We start from the raw sequence: 18,256 nt of genomic DNA on the forward strand, positions 1-18,256 counted from the left end.
GATTTAGCTAGGGGGTTTGGTCCAAAGTCGGACTGATTGGAGAAGGGGTGTAGTTCTGGTGGTTCTGGTTCCGGCGTGAAAGGGGGAATTTCATGGGCGGCCCTTTTTGGGTCTAAGTTGAGGGGTAATTTAGAGTTCATTCCCTCGTTGGTTGAAAATGATAAAGTTATAGTTGAACCTTGTGAGGAGATTATTGATAAGGGTGTTTGTTTGTGGGAGAAATCTTTGGTTGGTCAGTTTGTGGATGCCAAACTTCTGTATTATGTTATTTTTCGACTTATTCAGAGAATTTAGAGACGTGTAGAGATGCCAATTATTACTTTGTTGGAGAATGGTTTGATTATCTTTAAATTTCAGAAGGTGGAGTCACAGGATTGGGTGCTGCAGAATGGTCCGTGACACTTGGGTGGTAAGCCCATCTTATTACGATAGTGGTTCATAAGTATTGTTCCTGAAACCTTTGTTTTTTATTCTGTTCCTATTCGGATTAAACTAGAGCGTGTTCCCCTGGAGTTGTGAACGGATAGAGGTTTAGCAGTGTTAGCTAGTGTTGTGGGTAAACCTGTCTCTTTTGATGTTACAACAAGAGAGTGACGACGGTTATCGTATGCGAGGGTTTGTGTTCAGGTGGATGGTGATTCATTAATACCCCCTTCAGTCACTGTTAGAATGCGGGGTCAGGAGTTTATTATTCCAGTAGTGTATGAGTGGAAACCTCGTAGGTGTACTTGTTGTGGTTCCTTTGGGCATGTGGGGTTGTATATGAGAAACAGGGTGTGGAAAAGGGTCAAAAGTTGTGTATTGTGGCACTTAATGAGGGATGTTTGGGGGAGAATGGGGGAATTGAGAGTGTGAAGAAGGGGCGGGACTTAGGTATTGCTGCGAGGGGAGTTAGCTCAGTGGATGAGAATAAGGGTGTGGAGAGTGTTGATGAGTTTACTATGGTTAGTCGTCGTAGGTGTGATAGAGAAGGTGTAGGGCATAAGGGTGGCAGTGGGTCACCGGGTTCGGCACCCTTGAGGAGCAGAGTTTATGGGTCCCCTGGAATTACGGGGTTTGTAAAGCATGGTGATGATCGTAATCAGTTTGATGTTTTGTGTGATGAGGGGGGAGACTCGTTGGCATTGGCACTAGTGCAGGCAGATCCTGATCCGTTGTCTGTTATGGATGGGATGTCCAGGAGTTTGGGCAAAGGCTCAGTGGGAGGTGGTAGGTGTGATTTCTTGCAAGGTTCATGATGTGGTGTTCCTAGAATGTTAGGGGGTTGAATGACTCTATTAAGTGTAGGGTGGTGGCGGCGGCTTCCTCCTCTGTGGTATTTCACGTCACTCCTTCTGTGCATGGTTAGCTGTGAGGGATAGGCTGGGAATGGGGATTGGTTGAGGAGTTAGGGTGTGTTGTTAGAGGGGGGTGCCTTCTGTGTAGGGGGGGTGTGGAGTCGTGGGATCATTTATTTTTTGAGTGTAGGTTTGGGAAAGAGGTGTGGTCTGGTATGTTGTGTCAGTTGGGTTCGTTGCATCGGATGGCGGGTTGGGATGTAGAGTTGAGTTGGTTGTGCCGAGTGGGTCGGGTAAGGGGGTGCGTAGTAAGTTGTTCCGTGTTTTTAGTGTGCTTCTATATACTACATCTGGCAAGAGCGTAATCGGTGGCTGCATGGAGGTCGACCGAGGTCGGTGTCTACTCTAATTCACCTTATGGTCTCTACGGTTCGTGCTCGTGTTGCTTCCTAACAGGTTGATCTTCTTGGTCTTATCTAGTGTGTTTGCGGATGTTTTTTCTTTTTGAACTTTACGTGGTTCTTTGTTTTGTTGTTGTCCCTAGTTTGCGGGATTTTGGGTTTTTTTTCTTTGGCTTTCTCCATGGTGATTTGCGAGTTTTGCATTTATATGTTGGTTTTGTTCTGGTCTTATCTTGTTGGTTTTTTTTTTTACTTTGTTGCACTGTCTTTTCTTGTGTTTTGTTGCTTTGATGCCTTGATCCCAGGTTATGGGTTCCTCTGGTTGTTGTATAATAATATCACCTATTCTAAAAAAAAAAATTAATTTTATTCACCAATTTTTGTTTTTTTCCCCTCTTTCTCCTTCTTACTTAAAATTTAATTTAAACAATTTAAAGTTTAAACGTAATGAAAAAACTATTCATTCATAAATTTTCAACTAACCCACTATTTATATAATTAAGTCATTTTTATTTCTATCATTAAATCAATTAATATTAATAAAGCTGAAAATGAGCCAAAGTGGCCATAATTCAATTGATTTATGAGCGTGTTATTGATAATGAGATATGTGGTTTAAATCCTCCTACCGATTATACTAAAAAAAACTTGTATGAACTTTCCAACATGTGTATTTTAATCACAAAAGTTTATTTAAATTTCTTTTATAATTTTTAGAGAAGAAATATCTAATTTTCTCTTAGCCCTTATATAAATTATTTGAGCCCTTTGAAAAATTCTTGAATGCTTTGATTTTATATAATTATGTAAGAAATGAAAACAATGTATTTTATGTTGATGGCATTATTGCTTTTGATACTTTGAAACATTCTTCGAAACATTGATTGTTCCTTAATAATTGTTAAGTGAAGTTTTTAAATTTGTTTCCCATCGGATCTGAATGAGGCAACGTGGAGTATGGAGAAAATGGGTGGGTCCACAAAAAATAAGCCTACTATAGAATGCTTCAAGGGAGGCGATTTTTAATGTGAATCTGAAAGACTTAGGATTTGTTCGAAGATTGTGTCCTAAATCTCATGGTTGTATAAACGAAATTAATTTATTTAATAAAATAAGGAGTTATTTTATTTGATATTTAGACTTGTGTAACTCAATCCAATAAATTAAGATCCGAGATTATTTGATGTAATTTTAACATGTATGTGGTTGACATACAGGTGAATCATGTTTAAGTAATAACCTAAATGGTCTGTAGTATATGGATAAGGTTGAGTACCTTATCTTGGTGAGCGTAGGATATGACCCACTTTTTAATTGTTACAAGAGTTATAAAGTGTTACAAACGGTTTAATCTTAATCGTTTACGTAGAGACATGTAAATGATGTTATCCTATACAAAAAGTTTGTATAAGACCGGACCACAGAATGATTAGTCTCTCTTTATAGTGCCATAATTGAAGAGATTAACATTTCATAGGATGATCATAGGTGACTCAACCTTAATCCTGAGTGAATTATAAACTCCTGTTTATCATGACAATCATTTGATCTGTATAAGTGAGGGTGACCAGATTCACCGACTCAATAAGTCTACCATTTTAGGGATTGTCCGGTATAGCTACACACGATGAAATTCACTCATTCCCGTCTGTAGGGTAAGTAGATGAATTGCTCCCCTAAGAGCTGATTTCGAGTCTTGAACATTGAGGTCTCACCCTCTTACTGGCCCCAAAGGGATTAGTTTATAGTTGAACTATAAACTATTTGTTCATTAGAGGGATCAGTGATACTTAAAGAGTTAGATGTAACCATAGGGGTAACGATAATTTGACCCAGCTGCAATTACGAGTGATTCGTGAAGGGTCGACTTACTATTGATTGGTTATATCCATGGACATAGAAATATATCTACAGTGTGAAAAGTGCAGGTGTGAGTCTTTAGGGGAGTGACCTGCAATTAATAAGTTTTGATTAATTTAATTAAAGAGATTATTTAAGAAATCTCGTATCATTGAAGCTTCTAATCTATAGGTCCACAAGGTCCCTTGTTAGCTCACTAAGGGTAAAAAAAGAATCAATTAATTATGGATTAATTTGAGTTGTTCAAATTAAATAAGAAAATTAATTGTATAAGATACAATTAATATAATGTATATGTTGGTTTAAGAAAACATACAACGGAAGAAAACATAATCATAAAGCATTCTAATTCATCAATTTTGGCTTTGAAATAGACATGTTCATGAGATATTAAGAGGGTTTCATACATACCTTTAAAGATCTTCAAACTTGAAATTCAGCTACAATCTCCTCTTCTTTTGGTCGTGAACCACCATTAGAGCTTCCATACTATTCTCTAGGAGCTTTAGATTGAGTTGTGGGACTCAAAGCAAGTTGAAATTTAGGGAATGAGAGGAGAAAGGTCACTAGTTCAACAGTCTTGAAGAACTCTTCTTCAACCTTGAGACTTCAACAAAATACATTAGATTGCATGAACCTTTCCACTCCAATTTTAAGTGTTTTAATCGAGCCATAGCATGTAATCTTATTGCATAAGAAATGACCAGCTCCACCTTGAGATTTTTAGGTGAAAATTTAGTGAGGTATGACTAAGGTGCTATATCAAAGTGAGAAAATCCCACATTTGAAAATTTTCCATTTTTCAATTTATTTTTTGCTTTTTTCATTTTGAAACTAATTTTTAAAATAAAATTGATTTTCAATTTTAATTCTTTAATTAAAATTGAAATTTAATTAATTATACAAAATTTAATTCAAAAATTAAATTTTCTAATAAAATTAATAATTAATAATCCATTAAATAATTTAATTAATTTTATTAATTTAATATCAAATATTAAATTAATTTAACACCAATTCCATCACCATTAATCCCTATTCATGAAATTCAAAAGTTGTAAACTGCTTGATAGAGAAATTCAAAAGTTCCTTATGTTCGACTCATTGCTACCACTACACTACATATTTAGTGGAAACAATTTAAATTATTTGGTCTAGATTTAGGCGACAAAATCTGCCTGACCAACTGTTTAATACCAATTATTTAGTGTTGGTTCCAAAGAAAAACAACACGATGAAAGCTATTGACTTTAGCTTATGCAATGTGGTGTACAAAGTCGTTCCTAAAGTGTATGTTAGTAAATTAGAAGCTTACCCTACCTCACATTATTTCTGAATCTCAAACTGCGTTTGTCTGCGGTTGGTTGATCTCTGACAACGTCCTTATGAGTCAGGAATGTCTACATCATATCTTAAACATCAGGAGTGAAAAGGAGGGCTTGACTACTACTAAGCTTGACATGAGTAAAGCATATGACAGGATTGAGCGACGGTTTCTACAGGGATTGATGCTAAAGATGGGTTATGTTCTCAGTGGGCAGAGCGTATTATGGACTGTGTGACAACAGTGAACTTTTCAGTTTTAGTGAATGGTAAACCTTCTGAGGTCTTTTCCTCTAAAGGGGTTTAAGATAAGGTGACCCTCTTTCCTTTTATTTATTCATTATTTGCACGGAATACTTATCCTCCTTAATTAGTGCTGAAAATCACATAGAGGATTACTTGGTTGTAAGTTTGCAAATAGCCCATAGATATCTCACTTATTCTTTGTTGATGTTCCTGTTTTGTAAGGCTTCGTCTGTTGCTTGTAACCTTGTTAAGAATATCCTACATATTTATGAGCAGGCTTATGCGCACTGTGTTAATTTCAACAAATCCGCATTGTTGCTCAGTCCTAATATTCCCCAAGATTGCAAAAACCAAATGGGCAGATTGCTTGAGATGAATGTTGTGACTGGCTTGGGCAAATATTTGGGGTTGCCATCTCATATGTCAAGAAATAAGAGATGGGAGCTTAAATTTGTAAATGAAAATGTACAAATAGTGATTGATCTCTTTAAAGGAAACATGTTTTCAATAGAGCGAAAAGAGGCTTTTGCTCAAAGTTGTGGTCTAAGCCTTATCTACATATGCTATGTCGTGTTTAAAGCTCCCGAAATCTCTTTGGAATGGTGTGGCTAGAGCTATTGTAAGTTTTAGTGGGGATCTTCAGGGGGCAAAAGGAACATTCACTAGATGAATTGGAAGTTTACATGTACTTCTAAAGTGGTTGGTGGAAGGAGTTTTAGGGATTTTGAAGGTTTCAATCAAGCATTATTAGCGAAACAAGCCTGGCGAATCCTTCAAAACCTGAATACCCTTCTAGTTAGATTATTTAAAGAGAAATACTTTTGTGATAAGGAGTTTCATGAAGCAATCGAGGGGTATAGTCCTTCTTATGTATGGCGTAGTGTGTTGTGGGGGCGTGAGTTGTCGAAGGGTGGTATCAAAAGAAGAACTGGGACGAGAGAGGATACCCTTGTTTACACCCACCCATGGATTCCGAGGGAACATTATTTTAGGCCCATTATCCCTTACTCAGGGACGAATGCCAATTTGAAAGTGTGTGAATTGATAGTTAGGAGGGGTTTGGGATGCAATCAAATTGAGGCAGTGGTTATGGGAGGAGGATGTTGAGCAAATCTTGGAGATTTCGATGTGTAGAACAATGATTCCTAATGCTTAGGTATGGTATCTCACTAAGAATGGGAGATTCACGACTAGTAGTGCTTATATGTTGTTCATTCAGTCGAAAGGTGTTAGCTCATCCTCTAGCAAGGGGCCCAACTGTGTTTGGTGGGAAAAAGTGTGGAGATCTAAGCTCCCTTCAAAAATCAAAATTTTTCTTTGGAAGCCTTTTCATGGCATTCTCCCAACAAATTTGAACCTCGCAAAGAAACATATCCCAGTCTAGAAGTGTTGTGTGTGCTGTGGCAGAGAATATGGATCTGTTGTTTCATTGCAAAAATGCTTTTAAAAGTGTGGCTGAGTCTCTTACTTAAAGTTGCTAGTCTGATGAGGGAGATGAGCTATTGCGGTGATGTGTTGGTGAAGGCGGCGCTTTGTCCGGTGCAAGTAATTATTTGCAGATATATATGACAATCACTATTATAAAAGGGCAATAATATATATGACAATCTAGTAAAGTTCGCACCATCCAAAATAATTTATAGATATGAATAAATTTAACTTTTATCAGTAAATATCAATAACTAAAATACTACTAATAGATCTATCGGTCAATCACTGTTATATCTATTTGATAGACATAACTGGTTCTAATATATCAGTGATAGATCGATCAAGGATAGAAATATAATCGTATCTATCATTGATTGTTTTGCATTTGCTATTATGTTTGTTATTAATATATCATATAAAAATAATATATAAGTAATTTTTACGGAATATTTGGGATAAAGATTATTTAAGACTATAATAACCACATCTTCCTACGGTAAATACTATTTTGTAGTCCTCAATTAGTTATAATCAATACTATTTCATGTATTTACTGTTTGCTACCATTTTTACTATTTTACATTTATCATTTTTTTATTCTTTGCTATAGTGTTTACTATTTTCTTTTCAAACTAAAATAGTTCACGCCTCAAACACATACTATTATAATTCAAATTAAAATAATCTATACTCCAAACACAAACTGTTATAACCCAACTATAATAACCATTTCCTTGCCCCAAACGTCTCCTTAATATTTCTACATTATACTCATTCCCAACAATCTTACAACAGTTGTATATCATTCAATTTATAAGACCTACTACACAGAGACAATCAAAAGACCAAAAGAATAAATTGCTAGAACAACAGAAAAAAAACCCATGAATGATACAATTAACATGATAAAAAATTAAACATATAGTCAGTTTTAGTTGACTATTCTACAAAACTATCGACCGTCTACTAAAGTGACAGTAACATTATTTGAGATAGAGGTTAGTTGATCCCCTAATGATGAATCATAATCATATATGAATCTTTCCTCATAAAATCCAGGTTTTTGAGGAAGAATTAATTGCATCTCATCATTTTCTAACATGAAAAGTACAGATGACATGATTGGCCTTTCTTCTGAACGTCTTTGAACACATAAAAGTCCAATATTTATGTATCGTAGTGCTTCAAATTCTTGAACATGACCCACCAATGTGTCGTCTATTAATTCTATAGCTCTTCCTTCACTCCAAAAATTCCATGCCTGATATAATTACAATTTGACATGATCAATGTGGAAAAGTAAGGTTTTGCAAGAAGATTATTTTTTTTTTCTAATACTTACATGTCCGAGAAGATTAAGTTGATGTTCTGGATGAAAAAAGCCTTTGTTCTTCTTCCCACTGATTATTTCTAAAAGTACAACTCCAAAGCTGTAAACATCGGATTTGAATGAAAAGCAACCATCTATTGCATACTCCGGAGACATGTAGCCACTGTATCAAAGTATTAAAATTGTTATATGGTAGAATATTAAAAAATGTAAATCAGATAGATAGGATCCCAAATTGATGGAATCTTTATTACTTACTAGGTCCCAACAATTCTTTTTGTTTTTGTTTCCATTTGAGTTTCTCCGAACATGCGTGCCATGCCAAAATCTGAAATTTTTGGCTTCATTTCACCATCTAACAAAATATTTGCAGCTTTAAGATCTCGATGTATTATTCTAAGTCTTGAATCACGGTGAAGATAAAGAAGTCCTCGAGCAATGCCAATTATAATTTGAATTCTCATTGGCCAAGTGAGTAAACAACGTCTTTGAACATCTACAATTTAGGGATTTTAACTCATATCAGTGTTTTATAAAATCAGAGAAGCAAAACGAAGTCCAAAGAAATGCAAGTATAAAAGAAGATATATATTTGGGCACCAACCAAAAAGGAAATAGTCCAAACTTTTGTTGGGCATATATTCATAAATGAGTAAAGTTTCTTGCTTATGAATGCAGAAGCCAAGAAGCTTGACAAGATTTCGATGTTGAAGTTGAGATATTAAAAGGATCTCATTTTTGAACTCTTGTAGCCCTTGCTCAGAGCTTTCTCCCAATTTTTTAACGGCTATTTCTTGTCCACATGAAAGCCTTCCCTACAAAAAGGTAATAATTTAGAAAAGAAAAATTAGGATAATTACAATGGAGAGTATTTTTAGGAATAATAACTTAGTGTACAACAAAAATTGCAAATATAGTAAAATTTATTAGCGGTAGACTTCTATTGCTGATAGACACTTATTAGCAATATAACCTATCACTAATATAGTCTATCATTGATATACTATCTAAATTTTATCATATTTGTAACTTTTTTTTATATTATACTATATCTACTCATACTTTGGATCAGATTGTTATAATTATAACCGTCAATATTTGAAATCTTCTTTAAAATATTAAAGTTAAATTTGCAAATTGAAATATATTCTATAAACTACCCTGAAAGATTACCTTATAAACAGGCCCAAAGCCACCTTCTCCTATTTTATTGGAAATAGAGAAATGATTTGTAGCAACTTCAATTGTAGAAATAGGCATTTCAAGTTCATTTTCTTGAATTGGAGTTTCTATGGCAGCAACTTCATTATTTCCTACATGATATGAGATTTGGGAGGATTTTCAAAAATAGATAAATAAGGGAAATTATTTACCTAAACTAACAAAATTTAATATTTTTATAAAGGCTGATAGAATTCTATCAATGTCTATCTGTAATAAAAATTTATAGGAATCTATCATTGATACTATGTGATAGACATTGATAAAAATTTATCAGTAGATATCAGTGTTTTTTATTAGTCAAAAGCTTTACCTCTTGATCTTCTTTTATTCCTGATTATAAACAAGCTGATTAATGCCAAGAAGACCATCACTGATATTGTCGGCACAACCACACCAACTATAAGCTTCTTCTTAGATTTCTTCTTTGTTTCTACAATCGAAAATATTTTCATGAATTCAATCACTATAAATGTTCTAAAGAGTGTTTAAACTAAGAAATAACATATTAAATTACAAATTATCGACGATCTCATTCAGTTACGTGTATATTTAATCGTTAAACTTGAAAAAAAAATGTGACAGATCTCCAAATCTTCAATTTTGTTATTCAATTCTAATACTACTAGGTTTTTTGAAATTGAATGTACAATAGAAAATTTACGAACTTATCAAATATTTTGAAACTTCAGAGACTTTTTTAACACAATCCATAGAAGTGTTGAAAAATTTTTATGGTTCAAAACGTTTTTTTTTACACGGAAATCAGCCACTAAACTTGTAATTTAACCAAATAAATACCTAATTCGGAAGCTGCAACTCTGAGGTAGAGATCTTCTCCAGATCCAACATCACGAACAAATGAAATATCAATCAATTTATGAAACCAACTGACACAGCCAGGGCCAACATTAGGAATTTTCAGAACACCATAAGCTAAACAAGAACAATTCGTCAAGCATTCCATCTGGCAATCTAGTCCACTGCCTAATTTCATTTTCACCAAATCCCCTGTTGAATCTGGCCATTTCACATCTCTTATCATCTTAAACCCTTCTCCCTTTCCACAAATTTCTGGATCCTTTCTCACACACCCATCTGAAAAATTTTGTGTTGTTCTTTCTTCAAACCCATCTAAACAACTACAACTTGCTGTTACTGAAGAACTACAAACACCAAAATTCCCACACAATTCATAGTCATTACAACCCTCTGCTTCAAGTGTAAACGATGTATGCCAATCGTTTTCTTCATTTCTCCATGCATAATGAACAAGAGAACCAGCTGAATTCAACACAAGTCTTGAAGGTCCACTGGTCAAATCAGTAAACGAAAAGGAGATCTCAAATGAAGCATTATAAACGAAATTGGCTACATAATCTTGAGACCCTTTGGGGCCGCCATGACCAAACCATGGCCCTCCTTTAACAATCGTTTTGTTTCCTTTACGAATCGCTAGTTGAGGAAGCCCATCTATATCGACACTTAAAATGAATTCTCCTGTTGTTAATTTTTTGTTTAGCCCTGTTTTTGAGTCCCACCCGAGTTTCATACCCGGTAACAGAGTATCAGAAGGATGATCAAAACTCTGCCATTCATAATCTTCAGAGCTTGAATCTGAATCTCTCAACACCAAATTCCCTGAATCCAGCAACTGGGCTACAGGGTTTCTGACTGATCTTGCCGAATTTGAAGACCAAAAAGCTTCTCCGGTTTGATCGACCACAACTAAGTTTCCATCTTCTTTGAATTTTAAAGTGGCAGAGGAATTTACAATGGGGTTGTCTCTGTTTGCCACCCAAACGACAGCATTATTGGGAATGCCCTTGTACCATATTCCTAAATACTTGTTATTCGAAGATTTGGGCTCATTGAAGAATCCCAATTCAAACTTGTGTGCGGCTGAAACAATGAATTGGGTGTCATCAATGGATTGCTCTGCTTTTATGCTTTCGGCTGCAATCGAGTTTCGAGAAAACAGAGCAAAGAGTGTGTTGAAAACGAGTAAAGAGAAAAGATGGCAACTAGAGCTAAGATTTTCCATGACTCTTTTTCTTAATTCAGGCGCTAGAATATTGGGAGTGTTCATATAGAAAGAAAACTAGTCGTTGACTTCAAATTGTTGAACTATAATATGATATCTGTCTTGTCTATCACACCTTTTAATTTTAAAAAACTAGTTGAAAGTTTCAATTTGGAGTACAGATTTTCTCAATTTTATTGCTTTACTTGCTGGAATTAGAATCGGTGTATTTGACTAAGATAAATCTATACTTATAATCTGAAATACTTAAATAATGACTTGATTTAGTTTTATGTATTTTGGCTCCTGTCAATTTCTTCCATATATTTGTTTACTTGTAGAAATTATGTAGATAGCTCTAGTGTAGCTCAAGTCGTTGAATATCTCTTGGATTGGAAGCAAGAGCTACCTAATTGTATAGTTGACTTAGACCGGATTAATAAGAATAATACTATCATATGCAGTTGAGCTATTCTCGTTTTGATAATTTATTTTTGGGTTGAATAGTATGTAAAGATAAGAAGATAAGATTCAAATATGATATCTATTAGATTGTTCGATGCAAGTAAAATTCAACATTGATTAAGAACTAAAGAGATAACCGTTTAGATTGTTAGATTCAACTATCTCTATTGATACGAGACATTTTGAAGTGGTTTCAAATGTATATAATATCATACAAATATGAAGATTCTACTTAATTATGTTGATATTCTATCATCTTATTAAATAAAAATAATAAACAGATTGATTGGTTTTTTAATATACTTTAAAAAATGCTTTAAAATTATATCAGTCGTTTTATATTTTGAATTTTTATTTTTATCTCTAAATCGGAAAAGATGGAAAGTATATGAACTTTTCAACATGCTTTTTTTTATTAGGAAAGTTTATGTCATGCTTAATTTAACGAGGAAATAGTTAATTTTCTCTTAATCCTTAATTATATAATTATCCTAGCCCTTTGAAAAGTTCATAAATGCTTTAGTTCTAAAATTAGGTAAAAGAAAAATGAAAACAATGTAATATGTGGCAATTTTGTAATTAAATGGATTTTCATTTAATTAGGGCTCGAAAATAACTAGTTATTTAAGTATTTTGAATTTAAAGGTATTTAAGTAAATAAAGGCTTGTGGCAATTTTATAATTAAATAGATCTTCATTTAATTAGGATTCCTTTATGTATCACCTTAAGTTGAAAAGGGGAGGGATACTACACAGAAGGGAGAGAGAAACTCAAAGAGGAAGCTTATCGACCATGACAGCCAACGATTGACAAGTGACGTGGCTGGCAATTGACTGACGGGCAGCGGTACGACGAAGGCAAGCAGCTCCACAGATGCATCGCCAATTGCAAGTCGTCATCTCAGAACCATCTATGCGTAGATCCGGTCAATGATCTTTCTCCAAATTTCATCGCCTTCGCCTGCAACTGTTGAATCTCGTTCAACCTCTCTTTGTTCTGTCGCATGATCGGTCGTTGTCCTCGCTGGTCCGCTGCTATCTGGAACACCGTTGCAGGTTCGTCGTTGAATTTTGGTTAATTTTAAAAGGTGTTTTGGTTAGATGACTTATTTGCAAAATCTCAAAGGTAGAAGACATAGTTGCAAAACACTATCCTTAATTGTCGAACTATTTTTAAATAAAGAAAAATAAACCAACTTATTTTTAAATATTATAAAATATATATTTTGATATATTAAAAAATATTTTTAACAATTTTTTCATTTAAAACCATTACCTCTTGCAGATTTCCTACAAATATTTGGTGTAAGTTACACATTCGACGATGTGGAATTGTATTATTTCATCTTTTTAAATAATTTTAATAATACTGAAACTCTAGATATTATTATTCTTTTTATCCAAATAACATTTTGTTAACTATTTTTAAAATTAATGTCTTCCTTGTATGATCTCAATATATTATCACGGGCGCCTCGTTTTTTAGAAATTTGAAATGATTTTTTCTTTAAAATCACAAATTGGAATATTAATCATACAATAACAATAGGATTTAAGAATCATGTTATGGAAAGTACTTCTACAAGACTGTTACCAAGTCAATTGATCTAGTCAACCTAAATATAACTTAAGTAATTTAAGTATTAAATTCTGAAGTTCGAATTCCTATTCCGACATGTTGAAAAAAATTAAAGTTAATTCATCTTCCCTTACATCCTACAAAACCTTAAACCCTTATTTAATAATGTTTTTGTTTCCTATATTTAGTTTTTCGTTTTCCTTTTTTTTAAGAATTTGAAAAATAAAGATGTGTTTAGTAACCATTTTAATTTATTGTTCTTTGGAAAAGAAAAAAAACAAAAACAAAAATAAAAACAAAAACAAAAACTTATTTGATAACTGATAATTTGTAGAACTACAAGTTATTTTGATTCTTATTTAGAATAATTAGGGAAATTCAATGGAAAATGTATTAACTTTAGAAAATCATGCAAAAAGATTATCCTTGTATTTACACACCTGCAAAACTATTCATCCTGAAATGTTACAATTCTAACCTCTATAAACGTAGGATTTGGAATACAATAGTATCAAGACTTGTAAAAGAAAGCTAAGGTTGAAATAGGTGAACATATAAGAAGACCAGACCAACTTAACTATGCGTTGAAAGTGGAACCATGCGTTGAAAAGAAGTATACAGCAAGAAGATGACAAATGCATGGCCAATGATATGTTCAAAGTGCAAGTTGGGAGCTAATTTGAAAAAGACTGACAAAGCCAGTTAACTGATGACAGGGGAAAAGCGGTGGGACAAGGTATGAAATTAAATGCAAAGTGTGTCAGACAATCATTAGAGAGAGGTTTGAGAAAATATCAAGTGAAACTATAAATAGCTCAAGTCTCGCACACTTTCACTCTCTTCTCTCTGGTTTTTTCTCCCTAACTACTTCTTTGTCCTTCTTTGCCCAAGCTTTTCTTCTTTTGATTCTCAAGGAGAACTCCTTTAGTTTCAAAAGAGGAGGAAGAAAAAAGGAGAGAGCCATCATTCAGTTTTTTGCCCAAGTATAGATAGTTGATCAAGATAGCCAAAGGAAGCAGAAGACTGTGACTGCGGCATGACACTTTTACTTCTAACTCACATTTCTTTCGTCCATTCTATATGTTCTCTTTTGAATTCTATTATGACATTGATAGTGTGATTGTACTTCATTCTTAATATAAATCATGATCTTCATCATCTCTCATCCATCCATGTGCTTGCTTTTCTTCACAATGAGTGGTTAAGTCCTTAATGTGTTTGGAAGAAAAAATTAATATTCTAACAAGGTTTGCATAAGTAGAAGTTCATCTTGTTTAATGTATATGTGTATAACTTTATTGCTTGGATCCATCTGAACAATTGGTTTAAGTAGAAATAGCTAACTACTATAGACACCGTATTTGTTTAAGCATCATCATCATCATCATCACTATTCTTATTCTTATCATTATTTTTTATTTTTTTATCTCAATGTTTTTTTTATTATTTTAACTTATTATTGTTGTTCTAGGTACTTTTGATTTAGTATGTTCTCATGTATTAATTTAGTATTTAATTATTCTTATTCTTATTATTTATTATTTTTTAATTTTTTAATTTATTATTATTATTTTACCCGATCTCCAACAAACTTTCCTATTCTTTCTCGACGTTCTTCTCCTTCTCTTTTCTCTCATTTCCCATTTAAATCCCTATGAAAAACACAACTTCAAGAGTAGAACTCGCCTATAAATTGAACACACACAGTAGAGATAAGGAAAGGGGAACCAAGAAAGAAAGATTGAGTGAGAATTGATCAAGATAAGAAAAATTTGGTGTTTGGCCATTGAGAAAGTAAAGAGTAGAGTGAAAAGAGAAAGAAAAAAATTTCAACAGACTCACGAATGGAGTGAGTTTCGACGATTATGCATAATTCCGGCGAAGCTCCATTGACACTTGTGGTGAAAAAATAAGAGAAGAAGGGAGGGAAAAGAACCCATTAAAGAAGGAAAATATTGAAGAATACGAGAAAAGGAGAAAAATAGTGAAAGAAAGAAAGAGAAAGGGGAAGAAAGGGAAATTGGTAAATATGGAGGTGAACCCCACTTTTATTTTGTATTCATTAGTTTAATAAGTACACTGGACTCCACTTTTATTTTATATTTATTTATTTATTTATTTAATAAGGGGTGAGTCTCATTTTATTTTATAATATCTTTTATTTTTTCTAATAAAAGTTATGGACCCCACTCTATTTTTATTTATCTCAAATTTATTTGGTTTTTACTATTATCATTTTATGTTATTGTTTTCCCTTTTTCTTTTTCAATTTTATTTTTCCCCTTCTATGCTCACTTTTTATACTTCTTCTTTCATATTTATTGTTTTTTTTATTATTATTTTACCTCTTAACTCTTTCAAAATATTTCATGGATTTCTCTTATTTTATTTTTACTTTATTTTTCTAAGTTGTTTTAAAGATCTTTAATTCGTTAGGTTACATTTTAAGATTTCAAAAATTAATTTTGAAATAGTTTGATGTTTTCAAATAATCTTAAGCAAGATTCACTTGCAAGTTTCTAAATATAGGATCTCAATTTATAAATTATCAAGACATTTAAACATTTTCTACTTTGCTAACTTACTTTCAAATTTAAATTTCTTCGTTGGTATTTGTTGTAGAAAATACTTCTTGTTTTGTTGATGATTTGATATGTGACGATGGTCATACATTGATCATGCGTTGATAAGAAGAATATGTGTTAATGGTATATGCGATGATCACACGATAATCTAAAAGATATGCAATATGCATTAATAATTTATGCGATGACCATGCATTCCTTCCACAAGTTTTCTTGCTCTCTCACCAAGTATAATGAAGATGCAAGTTTTTCGGGATGATCCGAGGTCAAACACACAACTAAAGAATACTGGTAAAGTAATGTGTTTGAGGCGGTGAATAAAAATAAAAAGAAAGAAGTTAATTAGCTATGCACTACTCCTACTCCTAGCTAAATAGACTAAGTAATTGAAGTTTGACTATGAGAATTGGTAGAGATGCAACAACTGTTAACGCGTAATGAGATGCATAGACAAGTAGAGTTAAGGAAAATTTTCACTAAGTCATTAATTTTGGTCGCAAGGGTAATCCCTGCTCGCCACACTAATGCATCGCACACCTCTCAGTAGTCAGCCACATGCTTATATCTCTATAATGCATGGTTGCATTTGTAAGAGTATATCAACATGTAGTGGAAGCAACAAGGATCAATAAGCATTCTAATTCATTAATTTTGGCAGAACTACAGCATGCTCATCTAATATAAGAGGGTTTGAAGTCATACCTTTGTAGAATTCTTCAAGAACTTGATCCTCAGCAGTTGTCTTCTCCAAAACACACCGTGAACCACCTCAAGATCTTCTTAACTATCTTCTTGGAGCTTTAGAACGAGTTGTGGGACTCAAGAACAACTTGAAGCAACGAAAAACAAGGGAGAAGCTCATTGCACCAATTTGTTTGAAGAACCCTTTCTTCAACACGAAATTTTCTCTAAAATCTCTTTGAATGCATGCCTCAATTCTACTCCAATCTTCCTTATTTATTGTAGGTGAACATGTAAAGAAGATCACTGCATGAGATGCAGCTCATGCTTGGAGTAATTGAAGAGAAAGTAAGTAGTTTTTGTGTGAGCAAGTAGAAAATGGTAATGGAAAAACCTCGTTTTCCATTTTGTGCCATTTTTGTAATTTTTCAATTTTTCCCAAGTATCAAATGATTTCAATAAATCAAACTTGATTTCAAAAGTGAAAAAATTATTAATTTTATAAAATTAATTTCATAAATTAAATTTTTAATAAAATTAATAAATAATCATTTAAATAATTCTAATTAATTTAATATCAAATATTAAATTAATTTTTATACAAATCCATCTTCATATATTTAAATCATATTTAAATATAAATTCTCCTATTCCGTTTAATTCTAATTTGAATGTTTCAAATTAACTTATCAAACTATTCTAAAGCTTATCCATTTACGAGCTAGTAGGGAAACCTCACGGACCTATAGATCATGGGCTCCAACAATTTGAGATTAATCGGCTAAACTCATTAGACCGAATTAACCCTCATTCATTAACTAATGGGTCACTCTATTATAGCCCATAGTTGAACTCCCCTCACTGTAGATGTATTATGTCCACTTGATAAAACCATAATCAGTAAGTCGATCATTCACAGGTTGTTCGTAATCACAGCTTGATCAAGATAACTATTTTACCCCTATGAATACATTTTGTTCCTCAAGTTCGAGCTAACCCTCTAATGAACAATTTTGATTCATAATCCCTATGAATCAAATCATTTCTCTATCACGAGAAGGTAGGACCCCGATTGTTCAAGACCCGGAATCAGTACTTAAGAGAATAGCCTACCTACTAACCCTAAATCGGGTAGGAGTGAATTCCATTTTGCAAGGCTATGTCCCCAGCTATTTATCTAGTCTTATCCCAAAATGGAGGCTTATTGAGCAGTGTTGTTGAACTACTCTCACCGTTTGCAGATAAAAAAATAATACCGAACAAATAGGAGTTCATAGTTAGCTCAGGATTAAGATCGAGTTAACCTAGATTATTTAATAAATGAAATAGTTAGCTTTAACAGTAAATGGTTGTTATAAAGAAAAATGACTATTTTCGTGGTCCAGTCTATATGCAAACTGATTGCATAGGATGCCCCCACTCACATTTCTAAACATGAACGATCTATGGATCACATCGTTTATAGCTCTTTACAACTCTTTGTAACAACTATAGAGTGAGCCGCATCCAATAGTGTTACCAGGATGAGATACCCAATTTCATCCATATACTTATTAGACCATTTAGGCTATATACTATTAACTTGATCCTATTTACGTCATTCATAAAGTTAAAGTATTCAGACTATAGCCATGGATATGTTTATTGGATTTTCATAATAGAATGAAAAATCAACAACTTATTATTATTGATAAATAGAATGTTTAACACAAATTGCGAGTTCTAGGATATTCCCAATAGCGTTGAGCATAAGATTATTCCTATCTCTAGGAACACTGCTCACTTTGCTTAGTAAATTTCACAACTTACCCTCTTGAGCAGTTGGTTATAGCTA

The 18,256-nt window shown here is 33.2% G+C and overlaps 1 protein-coding gene across 1 annotated transcript; it reads right to left on the minus strand.

The window, feature by feature from the left end:
• Window positions 1-7,284: 7,284 nt before the first annotated feature.
• On the minus strand, window positions 7,285-11,225 carry LOC120083010 (G-type lectin S-receptor-like serine/threonine-protein kinase At4g27290). Its single transcript, XM_039038487.2, has 7 exons — window positions 9,891-11,225; window positions 9,403-9,522; window positions 9,042-9,181; window positions 8,473-8,683; window positions 8,127-8,364; window positions 7,881-8,031; window positions 7,285-7,799 (listed from the first exon to the last, which is right to left on the minus strand). Exons 1-7 carry the CDS (start codon window positions 11,176-11,178, stop codon window positions 7,491-7,493), a joined length of 2,457 nt encoding a protein of 818 aa, XP_038894415.2. The 5' UTR covers window positions 11,179-11,225; the 3' UTR covers window positions 7,285-7,490.
• Window positions 11,226-18,256: the final 7,031 nt, after the last annotated feature.

Source organism: Benincasa hispida, chromosome 8 (assembly GCF_027475165.1).
Source record: "Benincasa hispida cultivar pf3 chromosome 8, pf3_genome.v1.1, whole genome shotgun sequence".
Classification (NCBI taxonomy): domain Eukaryota; kingdom Viridiplantae; phylum Streptophyta; class Magnoliopsida; order Cucurbitales; family Cucurbitaceae; genus Benincasa; species Benincasa hispida.